Source organism: Pelecanus crispus, chromosome 3 (genome assembly GCF_030463565.1).
Source record: "Pelecanus crispus isolate bPelCri1 chromosome 3, bPelCri1.pri, whole genome shotgun sequence".
Lineage (NCBI taxonomy): Eukaryota > Metazoa > Chordata > Aves > Pelecaniformes > Pelecanidae > Pelecanus > Pelecanus crispus.
The window spans coordinates 70,855,104-70,882,884 of record NC_134645.1 but is presented as its reverse complement, the minus strand read 5'-3'; the positions used below and the strand labels follow the sequence as shown (position 1 = coordinate 70,882,884).

General features: G+C 37.8%; 1 protein-coding gene across 1 annotated transcript; it reads right to left on the bottom strand.

Annotated features, from left to right (window-relative positions):
* Positions 1–2,112: 2,112 nt before the first annotated feature.
* Positions 2,113–26,703, bottom strand: LOC104036492 (vesicular inhibitory amino acid transporter). Its single transcript, XM_009490130.1, has 2 exons — positions 26,467–26,703; positions 2,113–3,264 (listed from the first exon to the last, which is right to left on the bottom strand). Exons 1-2 carry the CDS (start codon positions 26,701–26,703, stop codon positions 2,113–2,115), a joined length of 1,389 nt encoding a protein of 462 aa, XP_009488405.1.
* Positions 26,704–27,781: the final 1,078 nt, after the last annotated feature.

The window sequence follows — 27,781 nt, the reverse complement described above, 5'->3', positions numbered from 1 at the left end:
AAAGGCTGAGAGAAGAAAATCCAACTAAAGCCAGTTTTGAATCACACTAATGAGCCAGGGACTTCCTAAAACTGCCGTACAAATAAACCTCTTATCCCGTTTCCAAGCTTTCCTTAACAGCAAATGCACTGAGGCAATTCCAAGAATTTCTGAAGAGTTAGAGACTAAACACATTAAATAAAAGTAGGTAAGAGATGGGAAAAAATGGTGAATTGTTTCTGGAGAGTTTTTAAGTAAAGTAGCTGAAAGAATGTTTACAAAACTATTTGGACAACCTCCCTCTGTCCTCAGAGATTTGTATAGGATAAATAGAACAAATACTATTCCCACATGTTTGTTTATCTGTGAAACTTTTCCACACAAAAAGTAATGATACCCTTTCATTGACATCATCCAAGTAATAATATCCTTCTGACTGTGTCATGGGGGTAATAACAAGCTTTCAAGTACTTCAGAAAGTAATGTATTTTTGACGTTCTACATAAAAATAAAAAGACTCCTTAAAAATACATACCTCCTATTTGTTCCAGCGCAAATCTCAATATCAATAAGCTGTTGTGGATTCAAGTGCAGAATTTGACACATGGTACCAAAGAAGTAATACAAGTTCTAAGAGACTAGTTATTTCCTCAGTTTTCTTAATAATTTTGTAATTATGTGATTAATTTGTTGTAATAAACTTTTCATCACTATTCCACACAATAAGCATATATTAGGAGACAAAGAAAGGAACAGGGCGACATACAAGGCTTATCAGAACTCCTCTCAAGTTTAATTGCATATTATTTATCATTCAGCAAATTAGCCTTGAGAGGTCACTGTTGCTCATGCAGGACAGAAGCATTAATGCTAAGATACCACATAGAAAAACAGTTTAGTTAAGCAGTTACTGTTAGGTTTTTTACTCTATAATCCAGTCTTATGTTGACATGCAAAGACTTTTTCATACAATGCAGCAGAAGGTTGTGTGAAATTGTTCATAACAAAAATGTAAACTTTCTTCTTTCAAATCATTACTTTGATTACCTAATATAACACAGATTTAGTACAATAAGATGATATGTATTCATTAGAGTACTCCGATTAGATTGCTTCTTGTCATAATGTTTTATCACTAATGTGAAATACATTGCAATGTTGATCTTTTTATTAAGCCAATATCTTTTAAAGCTAAAGATCTAGCAAGTTGCACAGGAGTGTGTGTCTGTTTATTGAACTTGATTTACTTCATTGAGCTTTTAATATCATCAGATAAAATACAAAGATCGAAGAAATTTCCTGCCTAAGAGGGAAAGTGAACTGCATATTAACTTTTTCATGCTACCAGTGAGACTTCTTGTAACCCAACCAATAGAATAACTGCATTGCAGAGGCATGAATCTTAGGAATTAGACTTGCAGAAAAGCTGCAGTCATCGGCCATACTTCTTTCAGAACAAATTCCCTTTTCCATGACTGCGAGCTGTTAGAATGCCCATTTTACTCTGACTGTATTCCCATTTGAACTCATAATAAAAGCAGGTTTTCAAAGCTGTTGTAAACTGAGTTCTCTTTTTGCCTACTCATTTAAAAAACAAGTAGTAGAATTTGTCTTACATCAAAAATGAAATTCACTGGTTTGTTCTGTTCACGTGTTGAATTACATTCTGCCAATAATGTGAAATCATATTTCATCTGTCTGCAATGATAGCGCTCTCAAACTCTATAATATCCTGTAAAAGCTAGATTTGACAGCTTTGAGACTGAACAACATCTAACCCTGTGAGAAATTCTGGTTAAATTGGTGGAATCACTTGCAGTAACCATTCTAGGATGTGCATGTCATGTATAAACAAAACCATATAGGATTAGTTTAAAATTATTTTCATGCTAAACCATCTCCAACAACTTCTTTCCTCTCAACATTTTAAATAGGGGTAATTTTGAACTTTTTGGCTATAAAGTTTATTTCCCAATTTGCTTAGAGCCACATACTTTTACAGTTAAAGCCCTGATCCTGCAAACATTTAGGCATACGCTTAATTTTAACTAGTGACAAAATCCCTTATATACTGACTAACAGGGTAAAAGCATTTATAATATTTGGGCCTTATTTGGCTTTCAGGAAATATTTTTACACTCCTCCAAATACTTCAAGCAGCCCTTTTATTGAGCAAACTATGCCTGCAAGGCTACAAAGGAAACCCAAAATAAAAACAGAGATATCTGCACATTTCTCTAAGAAGGATAGGTTTTTCCATTTAAGTTTTAAATGGAAGAGAGAAGGAAGCAGAAAAGTCATAGCAGCACCTGTTACACTGCCTGTTAAACCCATCAACAGGGCAAAATGTGGTATGAACATGGCCATCAGCAGAGTTAACACAAGAAATGAGCCTCTTACACCCAGAGCAAAGAGCGGAGATCTGTAATTGGAATGGTTGCCTCTAGAAATACAAGCATACACAATTTCTGTGGCTGCAAAAAAGGGCAAAGGGTAAGAAAGAAGAGCCTTGGTTAAGAGACACAAATTCACTAGAGTTTGAAGAAATGATGGCAGGTTGTCAGTAATAACTTCCTTTGTCTCCTCACCCCAGGTCAAGAATGCAGTCAATGCAAAGGTTGTTTTCAAGACACAAGCAAAAAAGTGAGTCCAGTTCAGCATACATCTAAATTCCCCTGGGTTTTTCATGTTACCCTCAAGTGCAGGAAGAAATATTTGTGAAGTGTAACTGAAAATGATCACCCCTACAGAGACCAAGAAGTCCTCAAACTCAATAGAAAGTCTGAATTTTGCCCAGGACCACTGGTGTATTTGTGTGAGACAGTAAGTCATAACTACAAGGATGATAATGAAATGGACCAAGGAGCAAAGCTGGCTGAGTTTGGAAACAATTTTGAGAGTCTTGATAAATACACAAGGCAGCAGTGTAACAAATGCAATTACAAACCAAGTTTTCTCAGTCATTGGTATGTATGGAAAACTATGTGACAGCAAGTTCCCACTAACCACCAGATACAAAATACATGTCATGACCAGTTCCATCACTTGGGTCACATTGACAACTATGCCACCTAGTTTGGGAGACAGCTTTTTGCAGCAGGCATTTGCAATATCTTCATACGTGTCTCTCACTCTTATGAGCTGCCCATCTTCATTTTCTTCATACAAACAAGCAATTAGAATTTTGCCTGTGTAACAGCATAATGCTGCAGCCAAGATAATAAGAAACAGGCCGCTGTATCCACTGTGGAGAAGAGCATACGGCAATCCTAGGACAAATATTCCCTGAAAATGAAAAAGAGAAAGAAAAGATAGCACAAAATCCCTGGGGCAAAATGTTTACTGGAAGCCACACTCCCAAACCTGCCCTCCATTGAGCATTGTTTTGACCTAACTGTATGGTGGAAGTACTGCTACATTCAGCTAAGCAAGTAACAATAATGAGAAATGTATTTATGATAAATGAAATTATCAGCAAAAATAACTGCTTCTATTGACACACATGTAATGATAAGCTAGGAAAAAGAGAATGTAACTGAATGACAGAGCCAGGTTCCTAGTTAATATTTAATGCTGATGTGATTAGAAGCACATTTTAGAAGGTTCATAGGCAGTTATTCAGTCAACATGCATATTAATGAAACAGGTTCAATATCAGTAAAATTAAGGAACTGTAGTACCATCTGTATGAGTTTCATTCAAACTAAAAATAGCACTGTAGATAGATCCAGTAACGACAATTCTCTTAAGTCTAAAAATTGTTAACAGACCTCTGGAAAGAAAACGGTTTTAGAGTGACATCAGACTTTGCTTGTGTTTCCTCTGCAGCTTCTGTATGCCTCATGCAGCCTTTGCTCGTCAAGTCTGTGCTAAAGTGATTCTTCTCACAGCTGAGAGTCTAGACTGTGCAAACTTATTTAGGTGTTTAAAAATACATGTAAAACATATAGACATACTTTTCTCTAATCAGTTTCTGAAAGGAACAGAATTATACTTGTTTTATCCAGTAAAAAAAAAAAGTGGCATTTTAGTTTCATAGAACAGTGTGTATTTCTTTGTCTTTTTTCCTTCTTTCTTCTCTGTACTTAAGGACAAATGACACTTTTATGTGGTTTAATTTCCATCAGCACAAAGCCAACAAAATCCTTGAACAATAGTTATTCATAAAAAGATCCAATTTAGGAAAGATGCTTCTGTGACATTTCTCTTTTTATGCTACAAAGCTAAAATTAAGCAACGCACATTAGTCAGACTGGTCAGGCATTTTTGTTCTTGATGGCTGAAGAAAGGTAGGGAGGAAGCAAAATACAGTTAACTAGTTCTACAGAATTTTTTACTTATTTCTTACAGCACCGATGACATGAAGAAATATGAGCATTTGTGCTCATGTTTGCTGTTCTGACCTAACAGAAGGACTTGATTTGCATCAAACCTATCTAAACTCTATTTCTGACCAAAACTGAGTAACCCCATCTGCTCTGCAAAACCCATGGATCCCTGAGAGAAAAGGGCCTCCTCAAAGAAGGGGCAACCCACTCTTCTTCTCTCAGTTCCTGAGTGGGTAGTGCCACTGACTGCCTTCAGGAGCCAAAGCAGAAGAGGGGAGTTTAACAGTCTAAATCTTAATTTCAGAATTTTCCATCCACAGCTGTGGACATGAGGCCACGTGAGGGGCAAGTGTTTCAGGCATGCTCCTGTCTTTGGTATTTTCTATCAACTCCCTCAGGTTTTATACCCAGCAGTCTAGGAGTCCAGCTCTGCCAGAGCTCATCAAGAAGGTGGGTGCTTGTCTCAGCTTTGTAGGGTTTATACCTAGCACCCCACTTCTAAGTGATACAAGTATTTCCAGGCCTGATCCATAAGGAGGGCTCTGAAGAGAGGCAATTTCTCAAACACTAAATAATAACCAATGTATAAAAAGTATTCTCCTTTTCTTCCAGCCACAAAATCACAGTCCTTTTCAGGCAGATTGTGGGATGAACATCAACCAAAGGAGAAAGATTAGAAGTCCTTAAATTAGAGCAGTAATTTTTGTCTAAGTCAGTGAGAAAAAAATGGAGTGCCCATCATATGAACAAGCAGCATTGTCTATTTTGCCAGGCTTCACTCTAGGTGCAAATATCTTCAGCTTTCAGCTGAATTAGAGCTGGAAGAATCATACTAAGTAAGTGCCCTAGTACATTTCAATTAAAAAGGTTTATGCCTTTATGCACTGAAACAGAAGTGCCTCAGTTATTATTACTGATATAATAATAAAGTTATGGACTAGAAGCCTTTTTTCACTGTTTTCAATGACTTCATTTACAGCAATGGTTTTGTATGTCACAGGTGCCATTTCATTTAGGAGCTGGGACATTCGACTACATAGCTGGTGGTACTTCAGTCACTCAAATCTCCAATGGCTTAGCTCCATTCTAATACAGGTCTCACGACCCAATTAGCTTGCAATGTAATTAGCATTTCTTTTGTATGTGAACTTCACCGAAGCATTCAAAATTCTACCATTTCTGCCATCTAACAGTCTACTTTCTTAAAAAGACTAGATACCTGGCTGTATCCAGACTGCAGGTAGCACATGTGTAACAGTAGCTTTTGGTATCGTGCCATTTTTGGTCCTGGCTTTGACTGACTGGCAAGTTAGGTAGTTGCCTAAAGAACAAAATGTGTTTTCTTTCCTATGAAAACAATCCTTGGAGAATATTTACATAACAGATTGAGTTTAAAAGCATCACAAATAAACCAAGTCTATGAAAAAATCAGGAAGATAAAAGCCAGAGTCATCTTCCATATTAATATAGGAACAATGATGTTTTCTCAGTTCCTTGCAGTTTGTAGCAAGCTTATCTCATTTGTTCCATACTCACAGCATTATTATTTTGCCCCCTAACCTGCATTTGGGAGTTCAAACAGTATCTGCTGACCCAAAGGGTCACTGTATAATTAAACTGCAGGTAAGTGTCAGCACAGGCCTTACCCACACAATGGCTTCTCCCCTGCTGAATTTAGTCTATTAACGTTTATATGACTAGCCTCAACCTAAACCAAAGCATAAATCTTTCAGAGACGTTATCACATTAGACAGCCATTTACAGTCCTCCCCCCAGGTGTCTGCTTTTCCATGCTTAATTGTTAGTTTAATCAGAGCATAACATAATTCTAACCTCTAACATCTCCTTGCTGTTGTTTATATCAAATAATTTTATTTGGTACCTAACACAGACCACAGGATGATAGAGGTGGGGGTTTTTTGTTGGGTTTTTTTTTCACCTTCTGAATTCAGACCTTATTAAACAAACCCATTTTTGCACTCTGTATATTCTTTCTTAAAATTATGTACCAGTGACTACCAATTTCAAATCACATACAGTGAGTTTAGGATTTCTAAATTGAAACTTTCTACAGCAACTGTAACTTTCCCTTTCAGCTGATGTCTTTGACATCCTTTTCCCAGAGTTTGTAAACAATAGCTGGTGAGATTTGTGTAAGGCACTTACTGTTTCTGTGTCCTTCAGCTTTCAGGTAATAATAGAAAGCAAACATTGCAGACATAACTGGTTCTGCAGCTTTTTGGATACAGAGCATGGTTAGTAGAGAGAAATGGGAGAGCTCTGAACATGCCAATACAGTAAGTATGTGAAGTGAGAGTGCTTTTCCTGCCTTGACAGAAATGGGGTTTTCATTTAAAAAGAAAAGTTTCATGTTGTCAAATTTCTACAAAATATCCAAAAATGTTAGTGATGGCCATCGAGAGCTCAAAGAACAAAAGACCCTTTGTCAGAATTCATAACTCATTTTGGATTTGATCTTCTGTTCTTACCTTTCCAAAAGCAATACTTTCTGTCAGGACCATTTCCTGAATACCTGTTACATATTTGGTCCAGCCTGGCCCCAGCACTTGCTCTTATTGAGTCTTCTGATCCTGTGTTCTCGTGTTCAAATTATGGCACAGACAGCCTTAGCTGTGAGGCATCAATTAAAAATGAGGGGCAAAAGGAACCATTTCTTAAATGCCTCCCAGCTCTTCATTTTAGCATTCTGTCCGGGAAGTGTTCCTGTCTGAACGGTTTTATTTTCAACTGTTCTAGTGCTAAGTCAATGTTAGCTCTAAATATGCTCATTTAAGGTGATCTGTTTGCAAAACAGACTACCACAGAGAAAAAGCACTCACACAGTTGGGTACAGGGGAGATGGAGTTTTTGAAACAGTCCTCTATCACGGCTCAGCTTGAGTGGCTGTGTTATTTGCCACCACTCCATCCACCCTGTACAGGGAGGGACCCCAAGCTTGCCCAGTGGGCTGCATCTTCCCTTGTCTCCCAAGACATTTGCAAGACTTGGGTAGTCTCACCCTAGACTGAGGACGGACGTGGACTGTTCTTTGTCGATGAGTGAACGCACATGGCTGGGTGGAGGTCCTTGTCAAACATCCAGAGTAGACTTAGCCATAGGCAGCTGGGCCTAGAAAGAAGAAAGGACTGAGGGCTGAACTGGTGATCAGCCCCTGAAGAAATGGCAAGGACAAGAGCGGAAAGGGCATGTAAGGAAAGGTCAGTCTCAGCTAGAAGCTGTTTATTAGCCTTGTCAGAATACCCCCAAGTGGAAGCAACCGGGTATGACAGCTACCGCAAGAAATTACCGATCCACCCAAAATATAAACCAAGTACATCAGGATTTCCCTATTACACCTGCACATTAAAACATTTTTGCATTTGTCGATGGCTGGACTGCAATATTTGAACTCCATGGGAGTGTTTCCCACACCAGCAAGGCTGGCTGCTTGTTTAAAAATATGAGGTATCTGGATTAGTGTAGAATGCAAAAAGCGTGCCTTCTGCTATCATACTACTGCTTGACACTACTTCACCTCAGGGCAAGCACCTCTCCAAGGAATAGAATGTGTTTAGAAAAATGCATAAATGAGCACCATCAAGCACTCTGAGAAATATCAAAATTCCTTAATGTTCAGTTTTAAGTCTTTTTAGTCCCAGGTAATACACTTCAATTCATAGGCTGTTTTAACCTGAAATATGACACTTTGAAAAACAAAGCAGATTGAAAGGTAATTAAAAAGTAAAGAAGATCAAATCATGGTCAGGATGAGACATGCCAAAAGACAATGAAATAAAATGGAGTAAGAAGCAATGCTAAAAAAAAAAAGAGAGAGAAAAAGATTTCACCTTAAGACTTAATCAGATGGAAAAATAAATTCAGAAATTAAGAAGAATATAACTGAAAATTATTCAGTTGGTACAGTTCTCCTATATGCAGAATAGATGCTAATATGCCAGACTGCTGAATTAGCTCTGATTGCCTTTCTCACCATCTGTAGCTACTCCACTGGAACAGTTCATTTAAGCCTAACTATTTTGCCAACTATGTATTTGATTCCCTGCAAGAACACGGGTTAGGCGCTGAAACTACACAGGAAAGCCTCCTTCATGGACCTTCTTGGAAAAGTAGGGAGATAAATCCAAGAACCCTGCTTTTCAGTACACTTTCACAAAATATTTAATTACATTGTTTAGCATCTGTTGTAATTTTATATAAATAATTTTCGAGAACCAATGCAAGCCTGTGTTGCTGTGGTATTTATAGGAAGATACAACTTTATTAGTACCAAATTTAAAAATATAGCAAATCTCTTAATCTCATGCCATGATAACAGAGCTACTTGCTTGTTGACCTCCATGGTCTTTTTCCTTTCTCAGCCGCCATTGTGATCAATGGTGATTTTTTATCTTCTTCCAGATCGCTGTTGAATAATACTGGACCAGATGCCAATTATTCTACTAGATAACCTCTTAACCCTACTGGAAACTCATTCCTTTGACAATAGATCCACACTAACAGTTACTTTTTTGGGATTTGTCACTTAGGCAGTTATTAATCCATTTAAGATGTGTTCTATTGTTGCACTAATTTTTAAATCAGAATGTTGTGTATTAATGTGTCAAAATTCCTTTTAGAAGTCTAAATATATTCTTTATCTTTCACTGCCTATATTACAATCTCATCAAAGAACTATATCAATTGTGTTTAATATGGACTGTAAGGACTCTTTCTCTAAAACCGTAATGATTGACACTAATTATATTCCTAGCTTTTTATTCTGTATCAATTAAAACCTGTATTAACAATTACATTTTTTCTCAGAATTGTTGCCAGGTTTCACTAGGCAGGATTTAACCGGCTTTTTAAATATTGGAATGATATCCACAATCTCCTGAAAATTCCACATGTAATAGCAATTGAATAAGAGTATTATCAGGTCAGATGTATCTTTTGTTATGTCTCCCATAAAAGGAGACAAACTTGCAAGTGCAAACTTGCTCAGCATTCTGCTTTCAAAATATTAACAAGATACATTTTAACATCCATTTGAAATAGTTACGGTACTTATCTAATAGTTAATTGTCCAAGTCTAAGCTTGGAAAAAATAGGCACCTCAATTTATAACTCACACCTATCTTAAGATAGGTTGTTAGCTGAGCTGAGATGAATTTCCTTTCAGAGATGCCTGTTTCTCCTGCTGGGGAAGAGAATATGGACACAGTGGAGTGTTGACACACAGCTTACAAACTCTGAGAGTTAGCTTTCAAATGCCTTATGCAGAATAGCATGATGCCCATCCTGAAAAATTATAAAATAGCCCACTGTTTCCTGTGCTATGAGCACATCCTCCTGATACTCTACAGATACTACTTATGAAGAGTTGCACCTTTTTTTCAGAGAAAAGAAGCATTTTAGAAACTCCTTCTGTTGCTAACGTAGGAAAGCAGTGTAGCAAAATTCAGTGAGAGATCTCAGAGAAGAGGAAGGTGATCTTACATTAGAAAATCTCTTGATTAAATTTCTTAATTAGAAAATTAGAAAAGTTGATTTTACCTGTTCTCACACCCACATACTCAACAGCACTGGGGGGTGTGTCCTAGTGGCTTGGCCAGGATCGCTTGCACGCACCAAGGAGGACAAGGAATGCCGGCATTCAAGTGTTTACTATGTCTCTGGGGTTCATCTTGACTAGTGATAACAATGAGATTTGGATTTCCCTTCTATATACTCTTTTGGAGTAGATGCAGTTTTGGATCTTTTGCCTCATTATTTTGTCTCATCCCTTATAAATATTAGGCAAAATTCCTGAATTTCACAGTAATGTTGCTTTCCTTATCTGCATGTTTTATAGATACTGTCCTCTACTTAATTCCCTTAACACTTATCTATAGGTCAGTTTTTCTACCTCTCCATTTGAATGAGATCACATATGTGGTGCTCTGTAGCAGTTAACACATACCTTCCCTTTTAACTTTGTTCTGCTGTTTCTCCTGGTGCTTTTAGACAGACATACACAGTCAGATATAGAGACACACATTTCCATTCATACTCAATTTATACCACTATTAGTATTTCTGTTTCAAATTTTTACACTAAGCCTATCCCTTTTTTTCCTAATTCCTAAAAATTGTTTTCTTACTGTCCGAATCCCTAGGAGATGCATTTTTTCCCTAGTGTCTTTGGGTTCCTGTATCTCTTTTCTACACTTCATAATTTATAATTTACAATGATTACTCTCACCCTCCCTTTCTCCTTTTTGCTATTTTTTTTTTAAAAATTTAATTGATACATTCACTTCATACTTGAAGTAGGAGGGATTTTAACACAGGCACACTATTTCTTAATTATGAGATGTGGCTTCTGGACATCTCATAAATTCTTGTTAAACAACTTTCAAATTGCTTTCACAATTTGCTGTCTGTATTTATTCTTCCTAATCAATTATCTCTCATCATTTTCTCCAGGTTTGTAAAATTCACTCTTTTGAAGTACCAGGTATATATATTACTGTCCTCTGTTTCCCCATAATGAATGTAATTAGATCCACTGATCTGTTCATCTTTACTCAACGTAATGAGGCTCAAAATAGAATTACCTTATGCTAGGTTCAATACCTTTTGTGTTAGATAATTATCATCTATCATTTTTAGAAACTTTAATGCTGTTTTACTACACACTGCATACAACCTCCAGCGTAGGTCTTTAAAACTGCAGTCACTAAGAACAATACCATTTTTCTTTCCAGACAATAGGTCTAACACAGATAATCATCTCTCTAACATAGAGTGCCACCCTCACTTCTTTTACCTACTCTTTTTTTGTAAACATGTTTTTATCTAATTATTTTTAAATTCCAGTCACATAAATCATCCCACCATGTATTTGCACTATCAGTAATATCCTATTTCTTCTCAGCAGTAAGAGTTTCCGGTTCCCTAGCTGACTACCCAGATTCCTGGCACTGCTCTACAGACGCCAGGAAAAGAATTCGTCTGCTTTCGCACTTGCTTCACAGTTAGTTCACAGCTCAGCTGAGTTTGAATTAAAAAATACTATAAGCTGTTCTGTGGAAAACTTCAAATATTGTCCATGGCCTATATGACCTTAGCAGCAGATCCATCTCCTTTAATGTCAGTGAAAAATCTTCCTTTAACTTCAGGGATGGTTGAATTAGACCCCAGCAATCTTGTTTTTCCTGATTTTTCTTATTCTTTCTCTCTGCCAATGCCAGTCTGTTTTAGCTGCAGGGAGGAAAGTGGCTAAGGTGTTTATTCTGTGATTAATGCCTGCAATCACCTTATATACTGAGAGAAACTTTAGAAGTGTTGTTCTGTCAATCCTTCAGGTCCCGTAAGCAGATGATAAGGCAGATAGACTGCTCAGGAGATGTTGTGATAAGATAAGCAAGTAAGGAAGTCCCGTGGTCTGCACTGCAAAATGTATGTGTCCATTTGACTGACAACTGCCACTGATTTTGTTCTCCTTTTACTGCCCAGATTAGTCTTAAGAATCTCCTAAAGATCAGGAAAGGCAAGAGAGGAAAGAAAATGTCCCAGCAAAAAAGGAATTGCTGCTATTGAGTGTGACAACTGATCCAACTGGCTTTGCTATTGGTTTAAATATTTGTTCTAAAATTGAAATAATATGCTTGATGCTTAATTCTGCTTGGTTTGATGGAAAATGTTAGTTTGCATAAATTCAGAGTTGTCTGCAAGACTGCACTGAATCACACAAAGTCAATCTCCCAAGCAAACTACCTTTTAAGAAAACACATTATTTTGCTTGGTCCCAAAGGAGAAAGCAGGTTTTGGTAAAAGATTGAGGGCTTTTATTATGTGTTATGTAGTAGAGAGGAAGAAGAGATGGAAAAAGTAAGGCAATCAAAACTAAAACAAACATTATTTTGAAAGTTATTAGTAGTGAGCAACATGGACTCACTGGCTGCTTACCTGTTTCCCACATTATAGCTCATCACAGATTCTCAGGTTTTCACCTGAAGGCAAGCAAGTACTCAAAACGTCCAGTACAGCAACATGTGAGTGAGTTTCCATGAAAACGTGGCCAAAGAGCTTGAGGGGAGGCAGAGAGGGGACTTTGGGAGACTAGAAGTAAACCAAAGCAAAGCAGTGGGGAGCCAAATAACTTTATTTGAGAGTGAACTGACATAATAAAAGGAAGAGTTAAAGTGCATAGAAAGTTCAAACTCAGGCTGGGAGAAAGCATTTGGCTTGTTAGGAGTTTTTCTTGAATGCTGCCTGTATGGGACAAGCCACAGTCTTGTTACTTTTAACAAGTAAGGCTGAAGAGGAAATGGAAAAAAACCAGACCCATGCTACAAAGAACTTTGCACTGGAACAACCTTACGCACCTCTGAGAGGTAAAAAGGAAGCCAGGTTACATCTTCTGGAAGCTGGGTTATATTTTCTAAAAGCTGGCATAGGATTTGTCATGACTGCGTGCAGAATAAAAGGTGAGTGAATTCTCCCCTGGCTAATATTATCCTGTTCTTTCCTTAGCACAGACCCAACCACCAATTTTAGGTGGACTCTTACTCAAGCTATAATGACTCCCAGAGCTCAGCATATAAAGGGGAAATTTGTCTTACAGCACTGCCTGGAGAGAATACAGTTAATAGTCTGGACGAAAGATGTAAATAGTGGTATACTATTATTTTTGGTCTCAAGGAATCAGTAAACTATGTCATGTTATATGCTGCTGGAATACGTGAGAAAAGATGCTGTCTTACAATTAGGCTGGTGTGGACAGCAAATCTCTACTGCTTTTCCTTTCTTAACCTCAGTTAAACTTCAGTGACACCCCCAGAGGCTTCTACCTTTAGGATAAAAGAAGCAGCAACTGATTTTACTGCTGATATTTCATCATGCACAGACACAGATAAAGTTGAGTTTGCAAATGAATTCCTGTAATGGAGGTGTCTGTCTTCTATAATGACATAAAAGATCACTTCATTCTTAAAATTCAACAAAGTAGAATAATTACACTAATTTCAAGTAGATTAGACAAACATTCCCAAATGTGTATAATTAATAATAAAGAGAAAACCTAAAGATCAGAGAAGAAATGTCACTAAGTTTTCTGGCATGCCCTGAGTACTCAGCAAAAAGCAAAGTTATTTAAGTTCTCCTTTTTAAAAAAAAATTAAATTTTGAATATAGTTCAGCATTGTGAAATCAGGCATATGGCATATGAAATGCATGCCGAAGATGTCTTTTTAAGGTCTCTAGATGTAAAATACTTGAAGTACTATTACTTGAGGAGGTATTTCTCATTCTGTTTATACAGACTGTGACACAGTGGTTCTTGACCTCCACTGGCCCATGAACGAAAGTACTGGAGTTATAAAGTAATATTCTTTTTCTGTGGGTTTGTTTTGGTTTTTTTTAATTTTTATTTTCCTCTTTTTTAAAAAAATTATTTTCTTGGTCTGTGGCTGCACTGGAAAGACTTGGAGACAGGATGCTGAGCATCTCTGGATGAACAAACTGAGAACCTTGATTATTCTTGACCTTTGAGAAAGACCTCAGGTTCATTCTTAACTTTTAGATACAGATACTGTCTGTATGGATAGAGATAAAAACACTTCTTTTGTTATTAAAACAAAGTAAGTTAAGTAATTCCTGTAAAAGTTTGTATATTTAAAAAAAGTGTTTAGTTTCTTTTTCTTGATCTGAGCCATTCTGACAGTGCAGGGAGAACTTCTCGGCTCTATTGGATCTCTCCTTTGTTCATATGTCAGTGTTGAGAGTTGTAGTGATTTCATATTTGAGAAATTTATTTTAAGACCACATTTAGTTTCTGTTCCTTTCTCCTAAATAACTTTCATTTCTCACATTCAAATTTTTAGGCAAAATCCCAATTTATTCATGAGGTGAAATGAATGGATTTTAGGTGAAAACTCAGTGACTATTACTAAAGTTACTACAGTGACTACATTTTTTTACTCTCTTTGGTACCCAAAGAAATGATCACTTCTTAGCATCTATGCATTGGATTAATCTCACACAACTTCTTCTGTCTTACCAGACATTTAATGAATGAGTACACACAGTAGCAGAAAAGACATGACAAATCTACCTTGCTTTGATGCACACTTATTAGGAATGGGATTCCTAACTTCACCTATCTAAATACAGCAAAAAAGTAAAGCTAATCTGCTAGCTCCGGAAAGGATGGATAGAAATAAGGATCACCAGAGGACCGTTCATTCCAACAGTGTAGGGCACTTATTTTAGGAGTTGTCAATCTCCATCAGAGATGCCTATCTCTCTATGTCATCTATAGTGTGAGATTAATTCTTTTATGAAGGTCATGAGACTGTGAGGTGCCTGGGAAGTGCAAAGGAAGAGCAGGAAGCTGGATAACTTGGGAACATGGCTGCACCAGGGGAGGCAGGGACAGGGGGGAAAAGGCGTCATTAGGTAAACTGAAGAACAGTAGAACATAAGGTTGTGAACCATATGAGGTAGCAACAAGGGGTAGGAGAATATGATGGACAAGAGGCTGTGAGGAAAAATGACTGGATATGAGAAATATCTAACTATAGGCATAAGACAGGAACAAGTAGAAGGCTAGAGGGAAAGTATGAATTATGCAGCTGATTATCCTTTCTGATTAGGAAAGGAAACCTTCAGGGCTGGAATGGCAGCTCCTCACAATTTAGGAGATAGCACAGAGTCTCTGAAATCCCATCCAAGCAGCAGAGGGAAGCCTACAGTTTTGTGCAGGTATTTTATTTTTAACTCGAGATGACAACAATAAAAAGTACAAAAGGAAGAGCTCAGAGCAGCTGGCTTTCCAGCAAAAGTTAAAAAAGTCAGCAGGCAAGCAAAAGCAACAAGAGCAGGAGTGGAGAACTCATTTTAAACTCTGGATCCCAATTAAAGCTTAGAAGAAGATTTTTAAGTCCCTTAAGGGAAGGTGGCTGGGGAGATGTCATCTGGAGTTGCAGAAATCATGCAGACAACGAGACAAGAGAATGGCTTTAAAATGTAGTGAGAGAATAGGGAGAATAGACTTCAGCATCAACTTCTAAATATGATACAAACAGTAAAATGAGGGAATGAACCGTCATTATAAAAGGTAACTTCTTATAAATATAAATAACTTTCTTATGAAAGAGAAATAATGTCTGGCACTATGTAATTCTTATACCCATATTTACATTTCTTCAGGCTTCAGTAGAAATATTCATAATTTCTGAAATACCCAGATTTAGTTTGAAATAATCAAACTAGAATGGGTTTTAAAACTGAAAAAAATCTTCAGTTTATCAGGGAGGATCTAGCCTGCATCAAACATGTTTCTAGAGGGGAAAACTGAGCAATAAAAAAACCTATCATGAATGGAAATACCCATGTACAGTAAAGGCAAAAACTGAAGCTACCATTGTGACTGATAAAGTAAAACAACCAAAATTGTTTGCTCTAGGGACCTACAAAACATAATCTGCTGGTGCTGTTATTTGTGTCAGTTCAAGAAATGGACTGAGAGAAATTGAAATGGATAGCAGAGTATGTGTGTATGAGTTGAAGTGAATGTTTCCTCACTTTGACTCATATGTTTACATTTTTGAGAAGTAAATATTAAATTTGATATTTTTTTTTGTTAGCTATTTAGTGAACACAGTTATTGTACATATGGCAAAACTAGTGCCACTGGCCAAGAATACAGAGAGACATTGCCTTCCAAGAAACGTGCTGTGTGTGGGGAGAAGAGGGAGAATAGATGCAAATAGAAGTCAATTTCTTTTATTTAGCTTTAGGGGCAAAACGTTTTATACAGCTTACTGTGCTAAAACTAGGTTACAATATATCATCTTCAGTACTGTGTGTAATCAGTGTTTAGGGCTTTTTATTTTCTCAAATAGCTCCATTTGCTCATTCAGACAGAGCTTGTGCCATTTCAGTGAATCTCCTGCTGTCAGGAATTATACACATTGAAGTAAACTGTAGATTAACCATCTACGGATTGTGTGGAAGAAGCTTTACCATTGGAAGGTCTGCTACAGAAACATTACTATTTCTGATTCTATCAGTACATTATAATAGTTCAGATGTCCTTTACTTTCAGCATTAGATTCTCATACACACCTGCAGGTGTTGAGCTTGTCATCCTTTATTCCTTGATGAACCCTAAGGCTCACTCTTTTTATAAAAAAATGAACTCCCTTCTGAAAATTTGCTAATGTAAGTGAAGAAAGTTTATAAAAACAGGAAAGGAATGCTATCTGACAAAATATTTTACTTTCTGCTGCCTATCACTATGTTCTTGCTGTCTTGGGAGGAGTTGTATGTCTAAATACGGTTTATTAAAGCAAATTTGCTGAGGTTACACACCTCATAAGTTTAAGAATAGGGACAGAAAGAACATTTTTAAAAAGAATATTTTCTGTCAGTGGTGGCTGGTCAGTGGCATGTGCTATAGGGAGGCACAAGTATACAAATGATCTCAGCCACAGAAGGCTGGTAAACAATTATAATAGGTAATTTGGGCTTTGTTTTGAAAGGTAACTGTCAAACATAATATCACAACAATAAAGTAAGCAGATACAACAGATCTAGAAATTCAAAGTTGCCTAATAACAGTGTTTCTAAATACCAAGTGACCTGCCATGAATTAAAAAAAGGAGAAATTATACCATCTGTTTTCATTCAGCCTGTTAAAAATGCTCTCAGGGATTGATGAGACCAAAAAGCATGGTAGATTGGTTCTAGCTTAGCAGGAAAGTACGTCAGCTATTTCCTTCACCTGAGGGAGCCAGAGATCCTTGTTCTGCAACAAGTTGTGGTGCACTGGGTTCTCCCATGGAATAAAGCAACCATTGCTTTCAAGCAGCTGACAGTTACTTGATCCTGTTTGGTAACATTTACTATTTCAAAGCATATAATTTTCATAACACTACTATCCATTTATCTTTGATATCATGGTTCTGTCATTCTCTTTCTTGACCATCTGGATTTTTAAGATGAAATGCCCATTTTAATGGCTGAATATACTAAAGGTACTCTTATCACATTCATCTGCTGATTTATCTTGTGCTCAGCCCCTACAATGGGTCTCAATAGCAAGGAGAATCCATTCTATATAGAAAAAAAGAGAGGAAATTGAATCAAATGTCAAGCTGATTTATCACAGGCCACATTTAAACAATCCTCATTTTGTAAAGAATTTCTGTAAAATAGAAAACATTTTGAGACTTACTTTCAAAATTGTTTTCATTATTGGAGCACCTGGAAGTCCTTGATCGGAATCCCATTGTGCAGGGCACTGTGCAAACAAAGTATAAAAAGATGATCTCTTCTCCAAAGAATTTAAAATCTAGGGGTAAGGTAACAGGAAACAAATACAGGCAGACAGGGGAGTCAGGGAAACCATGAGTCAGTACCAGAAACTGGGAGTCAAGAGAGTAAATGGTGGTTTCAGTGTAGCTTATAACTGTGGAATGTTCAGCAAGAGGTCATTTCTAACAGGATCAGAGGAGTGCAAATAAATATCTTCATGTAAGTTCATAGGGATGCTTGTTTAAATATTTAACAAATTGACAAGGGCAATTGTAACTGGAAGAACAGAGATCAAATTCAATAGATGCAGAAAGATAAATGGTAGATTGGTAAAGAAAAGATGAGTAGCTTACATTTGGTTTGATGGCTGAAGAAGTGCTTGCAAGAGCTGGTGGACACGTGTGGTATGGAACTGCACCAGCTTTCCAGGTGGGTGCGCATGGGGCGAGCTTGCAAAGGTCAGGGAAGAGTGTGTTACTGTGATCCAGATGGGGAATTATTAGCACACAGGTAAGAGTTCTAGCATGTGGATCGGTAAATCAGACTGTGTGTTAGTGAGGTTTTACAGTAAACATAAGCAGAAGCTGGAGTGTGAGGATTTAGAAAGAGGCCTGACTGAAGAGTGGACTTGGTAGTGTAGGTTAATGGTTGGACTGGATGATCTTAAAGGTCTTTTCCAACCTAAACGATTCTATGATTCTATGATTCTATGATAGGCCTGCATGGCAGCAAGGACAAACATTCACAGGTGGTAAAGAAAGGTTGGTGTGGGCAGACTGGATGGAAGACAAGGAGCTCTGTTTAGCTGCTTCTCCTGACTGCTGAACAGGCAGACCAATATTTTACGTGGGCAGCAGAGGGATCTAAATAAGATGTGAACTTGAACTGGCCCAGGAAAACACACTCTGCTGTCGTCACACACTCCCATAGGTGGTGAAGGCTGCGGTGTCCACCAGCAGTGTCTGTAACAGCCCCCAGAGCCTGCGTCTGCTGCAGGTGACGACCTCAGGGAGGAAGGCACGAGGCAGATGTTCAGGAGAGATCACCAGCGCTTGTTGTGTGCCTGGTTATGGAGAACAGTGTAGAGCAGAGGAAGCTGGTCGTGACCCTGTGTATTAATTCATGCAATACTTTTCCTTATCAAAAATTCTTGCAATGAAAAATATAAATAGAGTGCCATAGTGCGTGTGTGCTTGTAGCTAGCTACCTACCAATGCAAAAGCTTTTTTTAGGCATTAACACCCCCAGAGCAGGCCATCTCCTGGGTGGTTTGAAGGTTTCCTAATGGTGAAATGAAAGAAAAAAAGGTCTGGGAGGCAGAGGCACAATGTTCAGGTTTATGAAGTGTTACTCACACATACCATTTATTTTATATATGTCATGGTAGATATGCAAACTGACACACCCTTTTTGCAAATATATGTAAATGTACACGTAAACCACACCTCTATCCCTCGGCAGGCTGTCTATTAAGCTCTAGCGACACTGTTGATAGTGCTTGGCCTTTGAAGAATAGCCGGGTTTAAAGCTCTTGGGTGGAGATGTGCTTTCACTTCATTCATGTAACTGTACTTAAGCTGACTGAGATGTAAAATAGTAGAAATACTGATGTCCGCACTAAGGGTGTCTGCTGGCAATCTGAACTGGGCAGCATGCCAAACCAACTCGCAAATTCCAACTAACGCCAAGGTTTATGTTATTACTGGCTAGAAAGCACCACTGTAAGGAGAAGAGTTGAGCTGGTCTCTCCCAGCTCCTGCACCGAAGCCCACACGAGGACCTCGGCACCCGTTCCCTGCTCTGACTCCCTCAGACCCATGGAGAGCCCCCTCAACTGTGGGGCAGGAGGAGAAGGGCAGGAAGAAGCAAGCAGCGGGGCCCTCAGCTTGAGGCCAGGTTTACCTTTGCCCACAAAAGCTTTGTTCATAGCCTTTACTGGCAAATGCCTTAGAAAGGTGGTTGAAAATCAGTGCCCAAGTCCTCGGCTGTGTCTGTGCACTTTTCTCTGCCCTCAAACGCACACTGGGTAGTGACAAAACTGCCATTTTGCACTGGAATGCAGCAGCTGGGATAAGCACCAGGAAGATCAACGTGCTCTACTACTTGTACTGGGTCTCCATGCCCAGGGGCTGGCAGCTGGGGGCTGCAGGGCGGCCTCTGTAAGGGGTGGCCGGGGCTGCCCTGTGCCGGTTCCAGCCGGTTCCAGCCGGTTCCAGCGGACCCACGGCAGGGCACGCCTGAGCCCCGCAGCCAAGATGGCGGCGCCTCGGGGAATGCGTGCGTAAGGAAGGGCCAAAACCACCACAGAGTGTAAGAAGGGGACCGCAGAAGTGCAAGACTGAAGTTGAGCATGGGAAAGGGGGAGGAAGGACGTTACTTTAATGTTTGTCTTTTTTTTCCCCAATACAAGAGGCAATAATCAAACATATATATAAAAAAAAATTAGCAACAAAGTTAATCTTCCCCAAGTCGAGTCTGTTTTGCCCACAACAGTAACTGGCAAGTGATCTCCCTGTCTTTATCTCAACCCACAAGGTTTCTCACTCCTGTTCTATTTGCTCCCCCCTGCCCAGCTGAGGGGAGGGCAGTGAGTGGGCAGCTGGGTAGCACCGTGGCTATTAGCCAAGGCTAACCGGCCACACTGCTGTATGCTCACTTGCTAGTTCCTTTGTCCTTTTACATGCACAAAATTTCAGCTAATACCAGCTTCATGTAGGAGGACTGCAGCCTCACACCTATAAAATAATTGTTCTAAAAGATTAATAGTAGTAGATTTTCCAGATGAAAAGATTTTCAAACTTATGTGACAAGTGAACAATCAACAAGTCTCCGCTAACAAGAAACAGGCACTTGCAAATTCCGCAAGACTTTCCTGACCAGACTGTGACAAACTGGACATCAACCCCAGGATAAGTACAGTATGCATTGCAGTGACTTAGCTACTGTTTCTAAGAATAACCTGTAAGATAATATGGTGGCTTTGAAATTTAGATGCTGAAATATACAGATTTCAAAAGTACTAGCCAAGAAGAGTTTCAGCTAAAGTTGTTGGAAAGCATAGATAACCGACATTGCTAAAAACCAAATGTCAAAAAAATACTTTCGTGAAATGCAAGATTGTAATTTCAGGTTCTGAACAGCATTATTCCGATTTCTTCAAGCACAGCAGCGCTTCTGGCTACTGTTATCAAAAGGATGTAATATTAGACAGCTGTGTAAGTAAAGCTCAGGTAAAAATCAGCTAAAGATATAAAATAAAGGTATTGGTTAAAAATAAATATTTTAAAATATATCTATCTTACACCCAGTGTAATCAAGATATCCAGATTTAAGGCTAAGGTTGCATATTAAATTCCATGTTTGTGTTGAGTATTAATCTTTAGAATGCCTCCCTCTCATCTCATATGAGATAATTATCTCATATAATAATTAGCTTAAAACGTATCAACATCATAAATTATAGAGCATTGTATATCAGTTATAGCCAAACTGTTGAGGCTCTTGGAGTCATTTATGAAGGAGACAAGGAGAGAGACACCTCCTGTAACTCTCTTGCAGCTTATCTATTAGGAAATAGAATTTTGGGCCCATGGTGTGGGCAAGCATAATCTAAGGACCGCTTTAACTTCTAAAGATTTTTAATATGTTATTTTAACATCTACAAGGCTGCAAGAATTGCAATACTTTGATCCATTACTTGTGTAACCCATGTACTTGTTTCTGGGATACTTCAAGGGCTAGTATGGTGCTTTCTGAACCAATTGAACGTATGTTGGGGACTGTCTGTATGTCCAGGGAATAATTTGTAGAGTAGTTATGTTATATCACAGCTCCTACTTGCTGCTGGCAAATCTGACACAGAGGGGCTATGGAAAACTGATTTGCCACTCCTAACATTTCCATGACAGTTACAGTAGAATATGCTGATGTAAATCTATTCAATGCTCCCTCCATCTGTTCATTGCCCAGATGATGTGACAAACAACATAAAATGCAAAACCTACAAAACAGCAACTTAAATCCCATGAGAACAATCCAAATATTTCTTCCAGGAACAAGAAACAATTTTAGATGAGCCACCTCTCTACGTTTAGGAATTCTGGCTTCATAACATTTTTAGTGTTTGCAGCTGACCAAGGGAAAAGCGGACTGATATAGTGCATTCTCTAATGAGATTTATGGGAATGGCAGTTAGTTAACTCAAAATCAGTCCACTGTACAGTGCTTACATATCAAATAAAGAGATTTCTGTGAAGTAGCTATAATTTCATTGTTGCAGGCTAATACATTTTTGATAAAAAGCTTTTGTGATAAAAAGTAGGGTTGGGAATAGAGAGAATATACATCCTGTATGCAGCCTTCTCTGCTCTATGTGAATATGTGCGCAAAACTAAAGAAATCTACTGCAGCGTCTGAGCTGGAATAAAAGGTTATATGAAGTAGTGACATTGTCCAGAATCTTTTTTTCCCTTAAGCGAAAATCCAGAGAAAACCAGGGCACAAACATCAGTTACAGAGTCTTCTTCCCTAAAATACATCTTTTATCAATTGCATTGCAAAATGGTGACATTTTATCATAGGAAAAACAGATCTGAGTTTAGATGGCTCTCACCAGGCTCTAGGCTTTTTCTGGATGTCCAGTTGTGGCTATATGGGCTCATGGTTGCAAACCTATGAAAAATAAATTTGGCCAGTATTGCAGGTGCATTTCAGCTAAAATCATATTAACTGGCATTTTTACGTGCACCACAATAGTCCTACAGTCTTGGAATTTTACTTTGTGCTGTCATTTTTTGACTAGCTCCATTTGGAAACTTGAATTACTTGCTGGTCCCAGGTTAGATGTCAGCATTGGGCATCTCTCTTTAATTCTCAGTACCACCGCTTGATATGAGATGCAGCAGTTTGTATCCCTCAGACATCTATAATTTAGTTCAGAGTATGACTTTAGCTTCAATGTATAATTCAATGAAGTTACTGCTCTGGGCACCAGAAAGGATTGACCCTTGTTCTCAAGTCTGGAAAATAAATACTTAAGATCAAGTACTGCAGTTAAGATCTGAGTGGTTATTTAGCTAAATGTGACTAAATTATTTAAGGTTGAGGATGAGAAGATTTGTATTGTGGTACATCTAATGACCTGATGGTGAAAACATTTAGCTTTCTAAGCACACAAGCATGTGCATATTTATATTTAGAAAATGCTTAAATGTGGTGTCAGTAACGCTTAATGGGAGGAGTGTTTAGACACCTGAAAAAGATGTTTGCCTTTATATCTTTAGGTGCATATCTGCTAATTCTGTTTCTCAGAGTCACTGTGTTTTCCACATAAGTCTTTGGGAGTTGTGTATATTAAGTAAGCACTCTAAAGACTTAGTCTGTATTAGGGAGATGAAAGCAGGTAACTCAGAGGAAGCATCATAGAAAAATAAATATTAACTATGAGATATTCTCAAGTGAATCTTTTAGATTAGTTACATAGATAAAAATGAGCCAAATTGGAACTCAATATGGAAATGTATCTATAGTGGCACACTGTGAAGGAAATACAGATATAGACTTTCATATTTAAAAATGGTGATTATTGAAGTGTTGAGTCTTTTCTAAACTAATGTACAATATACAGAATATAAATATAATAAGCATATTTATGATCACTACTGTAATAATCGCTAATTTATTACTGACAAATTTTTTAATAATTATTAATAATACTAATTGTATTATTGTTTTTCCTAGAAGCACTCACAGTTGACAAGCACCCTATTGTGTTATTCTGATCATGGAACAAGAAAATTGCCTCTGCAATTTCTAATATTTCTAATCTGTGTACCACCTAATCTCTGCAACAGCAGACAGAAGACGAAAGATGGCTACATTAGGTATCAGACGCATTGAATCAAACAGCACATTCAGTATGTTTTGATACATCATGTTTTACCAAACGTCCAGGGAAGACTTGTGTGCTTATGTTACACTGTATGTAAAAGATTCTACAAGCATCATAATACTGAAAGCACTTTGAAGTTGCCTGGTAAAGTGGCTGACTTTTTTGCACTGTTAAACTTGTCTGTGCTCCTGAGAGCTAAGTGGAGATAGACTCACAAGGGTGTAAATTACAGTTATGCTTAGACGAACATTATGTCACTTCTTGCCATTATTTCACTTCTTCCCTTTCTCTCTCTTGGTTTTTCTCCATTCTTTGTTGTCTTGTATCCCTTCATGATACTACAGAGTGAGTGCCTTTTTCTTTTACTTTGGCTTTCTCTTTCTTGGACAAACATTCTCCATACTGTTTGAAACAATCCTCCTACATGTGGCTGGCAAATAAATAGACCTTATTGTCCTTTGGTTCTGCTGTGAAATGCTGTACCATTAGAATTTAACTAGCTTCTTCCTTGTGACTGTTGCTTTGCTTATCTATCCAGCAATACTGTACAAGTCAGTACAAAATTTTGTTGCCTTTTACTGCTATATACAAACAAATGCAGCTTGCACCACTCTGCCAGATGATGCTGTTCATTTTCCCTTTTGAATTAACTCAGCTTTATGGTCTCTGTCCTTACCTAGATTAACTGGATACAGGTTTTCATTTGCCTGTGCGGTGTTGGAATATGAAGCATGTTTCCCTGGAAACTTTAAATGTCTGAAGCAATCATTCACACGTATAACATTCTCACAAAAAGTGCACATTTTTTCAGTTAAGTTAAAAAAGAATAAAAATATCTACCTGTTTGAAAATATTTGCATTTAAAACACTGAAAAAAACCCCCTTTTTTAATTTCAGAGACCAAAGATTTAATTGTTCCTATAATAAATCTGGATTGTGAAATAATTTTACTTTTAGACTAATTGTATTCACTGGAATAACTGTTTAGAACACTTCAGAATTCTGCTGAAATATTTACCTCTAATTGCCATGCAAAACACTTCTGCCCTTTCCTCTGGGTAGGGCAAAAACAGCTGTCATTTTAGCATAGATTGTTTGCACCAGTCAAGAACATTTGAATTGTTTTAATCATTCTGTTCTCAACTCTGACTTTGTCTTCAAAGCTATTCACAGAAATTTCTTCAAACTGTTATTTTTTACTGACAGATGCCCGTTCAATATTCTCCCCTCTCTCCTCCTCTCCTGCCTTTCCCCGTCCCTTTCTCTGCTCTCTACCCTTGTTCCTAAACGAAATGCCAAGGTATTGGGAAATGGGAAAAATACACACATGTGTACATAGATTCACATATGTGCTCACATATGCACATATAGTTTCATAATGTGTCATTAGGACTCTTTGGCTGTACTATTAATGAAACTGCAGCTCCTGGGCTTTGCCATCCTCAGCATGCCTACAGCTCAATGCAGCTGTAGCCAACTGCTCTTTTAAAAAGATTTCTAAAATATTTGATCAAATGAGATCCAACAGCAGTATGCAACACTCAGCATTGCTGCGAGTTTTGACTAAGACCATAGTTACTGATCTGATTGGATAATTTAGCTTAAATTTATCCTGTTTTTAAATAGGCAACTGTATGTTTGATAGTGTTTTTACACTGTGTTATCAGTCTATCTTTTAACTGGAAGCTATAATATTAATAACGAATGGTAATTGTGTACATAACGACATTCAGGAATTTTTAGGCACTTTGATGTATTTACAGAGGCATTATTACTTTTGTTTTTCAGAAAGGAAAACAATGGGTGAGACAGAACATGACTTGCCAAAAGGTCATACAGCAAATATTGACAAAACTGACTTGCAGAATGAAATCTTGGCTTCGGTGAAATCAAAGGCAAAACTCACAGAGACAACAACGGGCTCTCATCCCAGACTCCTGTCCTGACTAGATGCTGCTGAGGGAGACTGAAGATAAAATGTGTTACTAGAATGTAGTTGGGGTATTTTAGGACTTCACACTTTTATTTACAGCTGAACACTTTCTGCGAATGATCTGCTACTGTGCCCTAGATGTTATTGCATTGGCTCTCATGTGGTGGTGCTCATGTTCGAAAATACAGCGGGGTTAGAAATATGTCCTTTTTTCCTCCTTTGCAGAGCTGAGGGATGAACGGGATACATAAACAAATGTTCATCGGCATAATCACAGACTTGTGTGACACTGGAAGGATTATTTTTCTATAATTAAAGTGCCATAAAAAGTGTTTAAGTAACAATTACTGCGACTGGATGTCTGTGGATACTGCTTTCTTCTTATCATGTCAGACAGGAAGTTAGTGGTAATGATAGAATCAAGTAAGGAAATGAATCATGAAAAGTGAGAAAAAGAATCTGAAACGTTTAATGCTAAATTTAAGGATTCAGAAAGATACTCAAATTCCACACGGAATGCTGGGACCAAATGCTTTCAGTCTTTTCAACCTGACTATTTTCTTTACCATTGATGAGTATTATTACACTTCTTGTGCTTCATGCTCCAATTTATATCTAGTCTGACTTACATGTCAGTAAATTTATGTCTGACGTCAGTCTGGCTCTTACTATCCTCTTTTTATTAGATGTTTACCTCACATTTCTATCAAACATCTCTGTCACTGAATTCAAATAGACTTATTAAAGATAATGTCTGCACTTTCAAAACAGGAGCAATCACCACCTTTTCATTTTCACCTAGTTTAAATATTTTTTAAACTTTAGCTAACATATCTTTTTTTCTCCCTTTGGAACTTTTTTTTTTCAGAGTGCTAATCTTACACAGAAAGCTTGAAATACATTAGTAATAAATTCATAGAAACCTTTTAGAATATTGCACAATGATGGTACGGTTGAGTAAAATAAAGCAGGTTAAATGATGACCAGGTTTTTCAAATGACTATTGCAAGGAGTGCGGAAGTAAAAGGTTACCTGAATGGCATTTGTTACATTCCATCCTGCTTCCCAGCTGGTGATCAGTTTGACCTGGGCATGTGGCAGGGGAGCTGGGGACTTGTATTCTGAATCCTGGTGGCAAACATCAAGCTCAAAGTTCAGGTGTCCATCTGGTTCCTCTCTCTCTTCACTGTGAGCTCTGTTCAGTTCATCTCTTCTAGCAAAATTTACATGCTCTTCATCAGTGTCTAGGCAGCTTTCCCACCTCACCATTCCCAAAAAGAGAGATGGTGTTTCCCTAAAGCAGTTGAATAGAGATGAAAAAGTCTGCTTCAAGTAAGCCATCCTGAATACTGAATGTTAAAGTAAAATCCTTCCTTACATGCCTTTATTTTTTTCAGCAGTTGTACATTGTTAATCCATTTGTTAGCTTAGCCTTGATATTGTAGCTAGATTAATGAAGTTTGCTGTCCTTAGTTCATTTATTTGTGCCGGATTCAAATGCCAGCTAAAGAAATATCTCCAGGGTCTTCAACATACTACCCAGAGTAGTCTGCAGTGAGATTTAGTAGCCTGCAAGCTGCAATTTACAATTCAAATCTTTTTTCCTTTTACCTATGGTATCTACGTAGATCAGTCATTCATGAAGCATCTACAGGTGGCTGCAAGAATCTCTGCCTGGAAATTATGCATGTTTCTCATACAAATAAATAGTTCTGCCAAAAGGAAAAAAAAAAAAAAGGTTTATTAAAAACTAGAGTTGATGGACTGACTGCTAAGTGAATGCATGTAAACAAGTTCACTTTTCCAGATGTGAGAATTTTCTGCTGTATTTCAGTGTCTACAGAGGTCAGTAGAACTTTAAAAATGTTCTTAGAAAAGCTCAAAGTTGCAAGAAGTAAAAAAAAAGTAGCTTGTTAATAACTATATCTAATTCACTGATGCTGGCTACAGTTAGGGGAGCATCATAGAGCTGCGATTATATGTTTACTGTATGGAGGTGAATGGTGATACATTATGATTATTCACACTGCAAAATCCTAAAAACAGTATTTACCAAAGTATCCTCTTCTTTCTTTGCATGGCCCATGGAATTTGTGAAAGAAAGTTAAAGAGAGAGAGGTGGCTTGCACAGCTGTAGGATTATTTTTGCCCATTTTCCTTTGTTGTTTCCCATGCCTGCCCTACATTCCTCTTCCCTCTTTGTTTTTTAATTAAGAATACTGGGTTTTAACAGCTATATTTCTACATTAACAACTGAATAACTGATACAACACTGCCGATCATGCTGAGAAAAAGTATTTACTTATAAAGGGTCTGAATTTGACCATGTGAGATTAATTACAGTCCT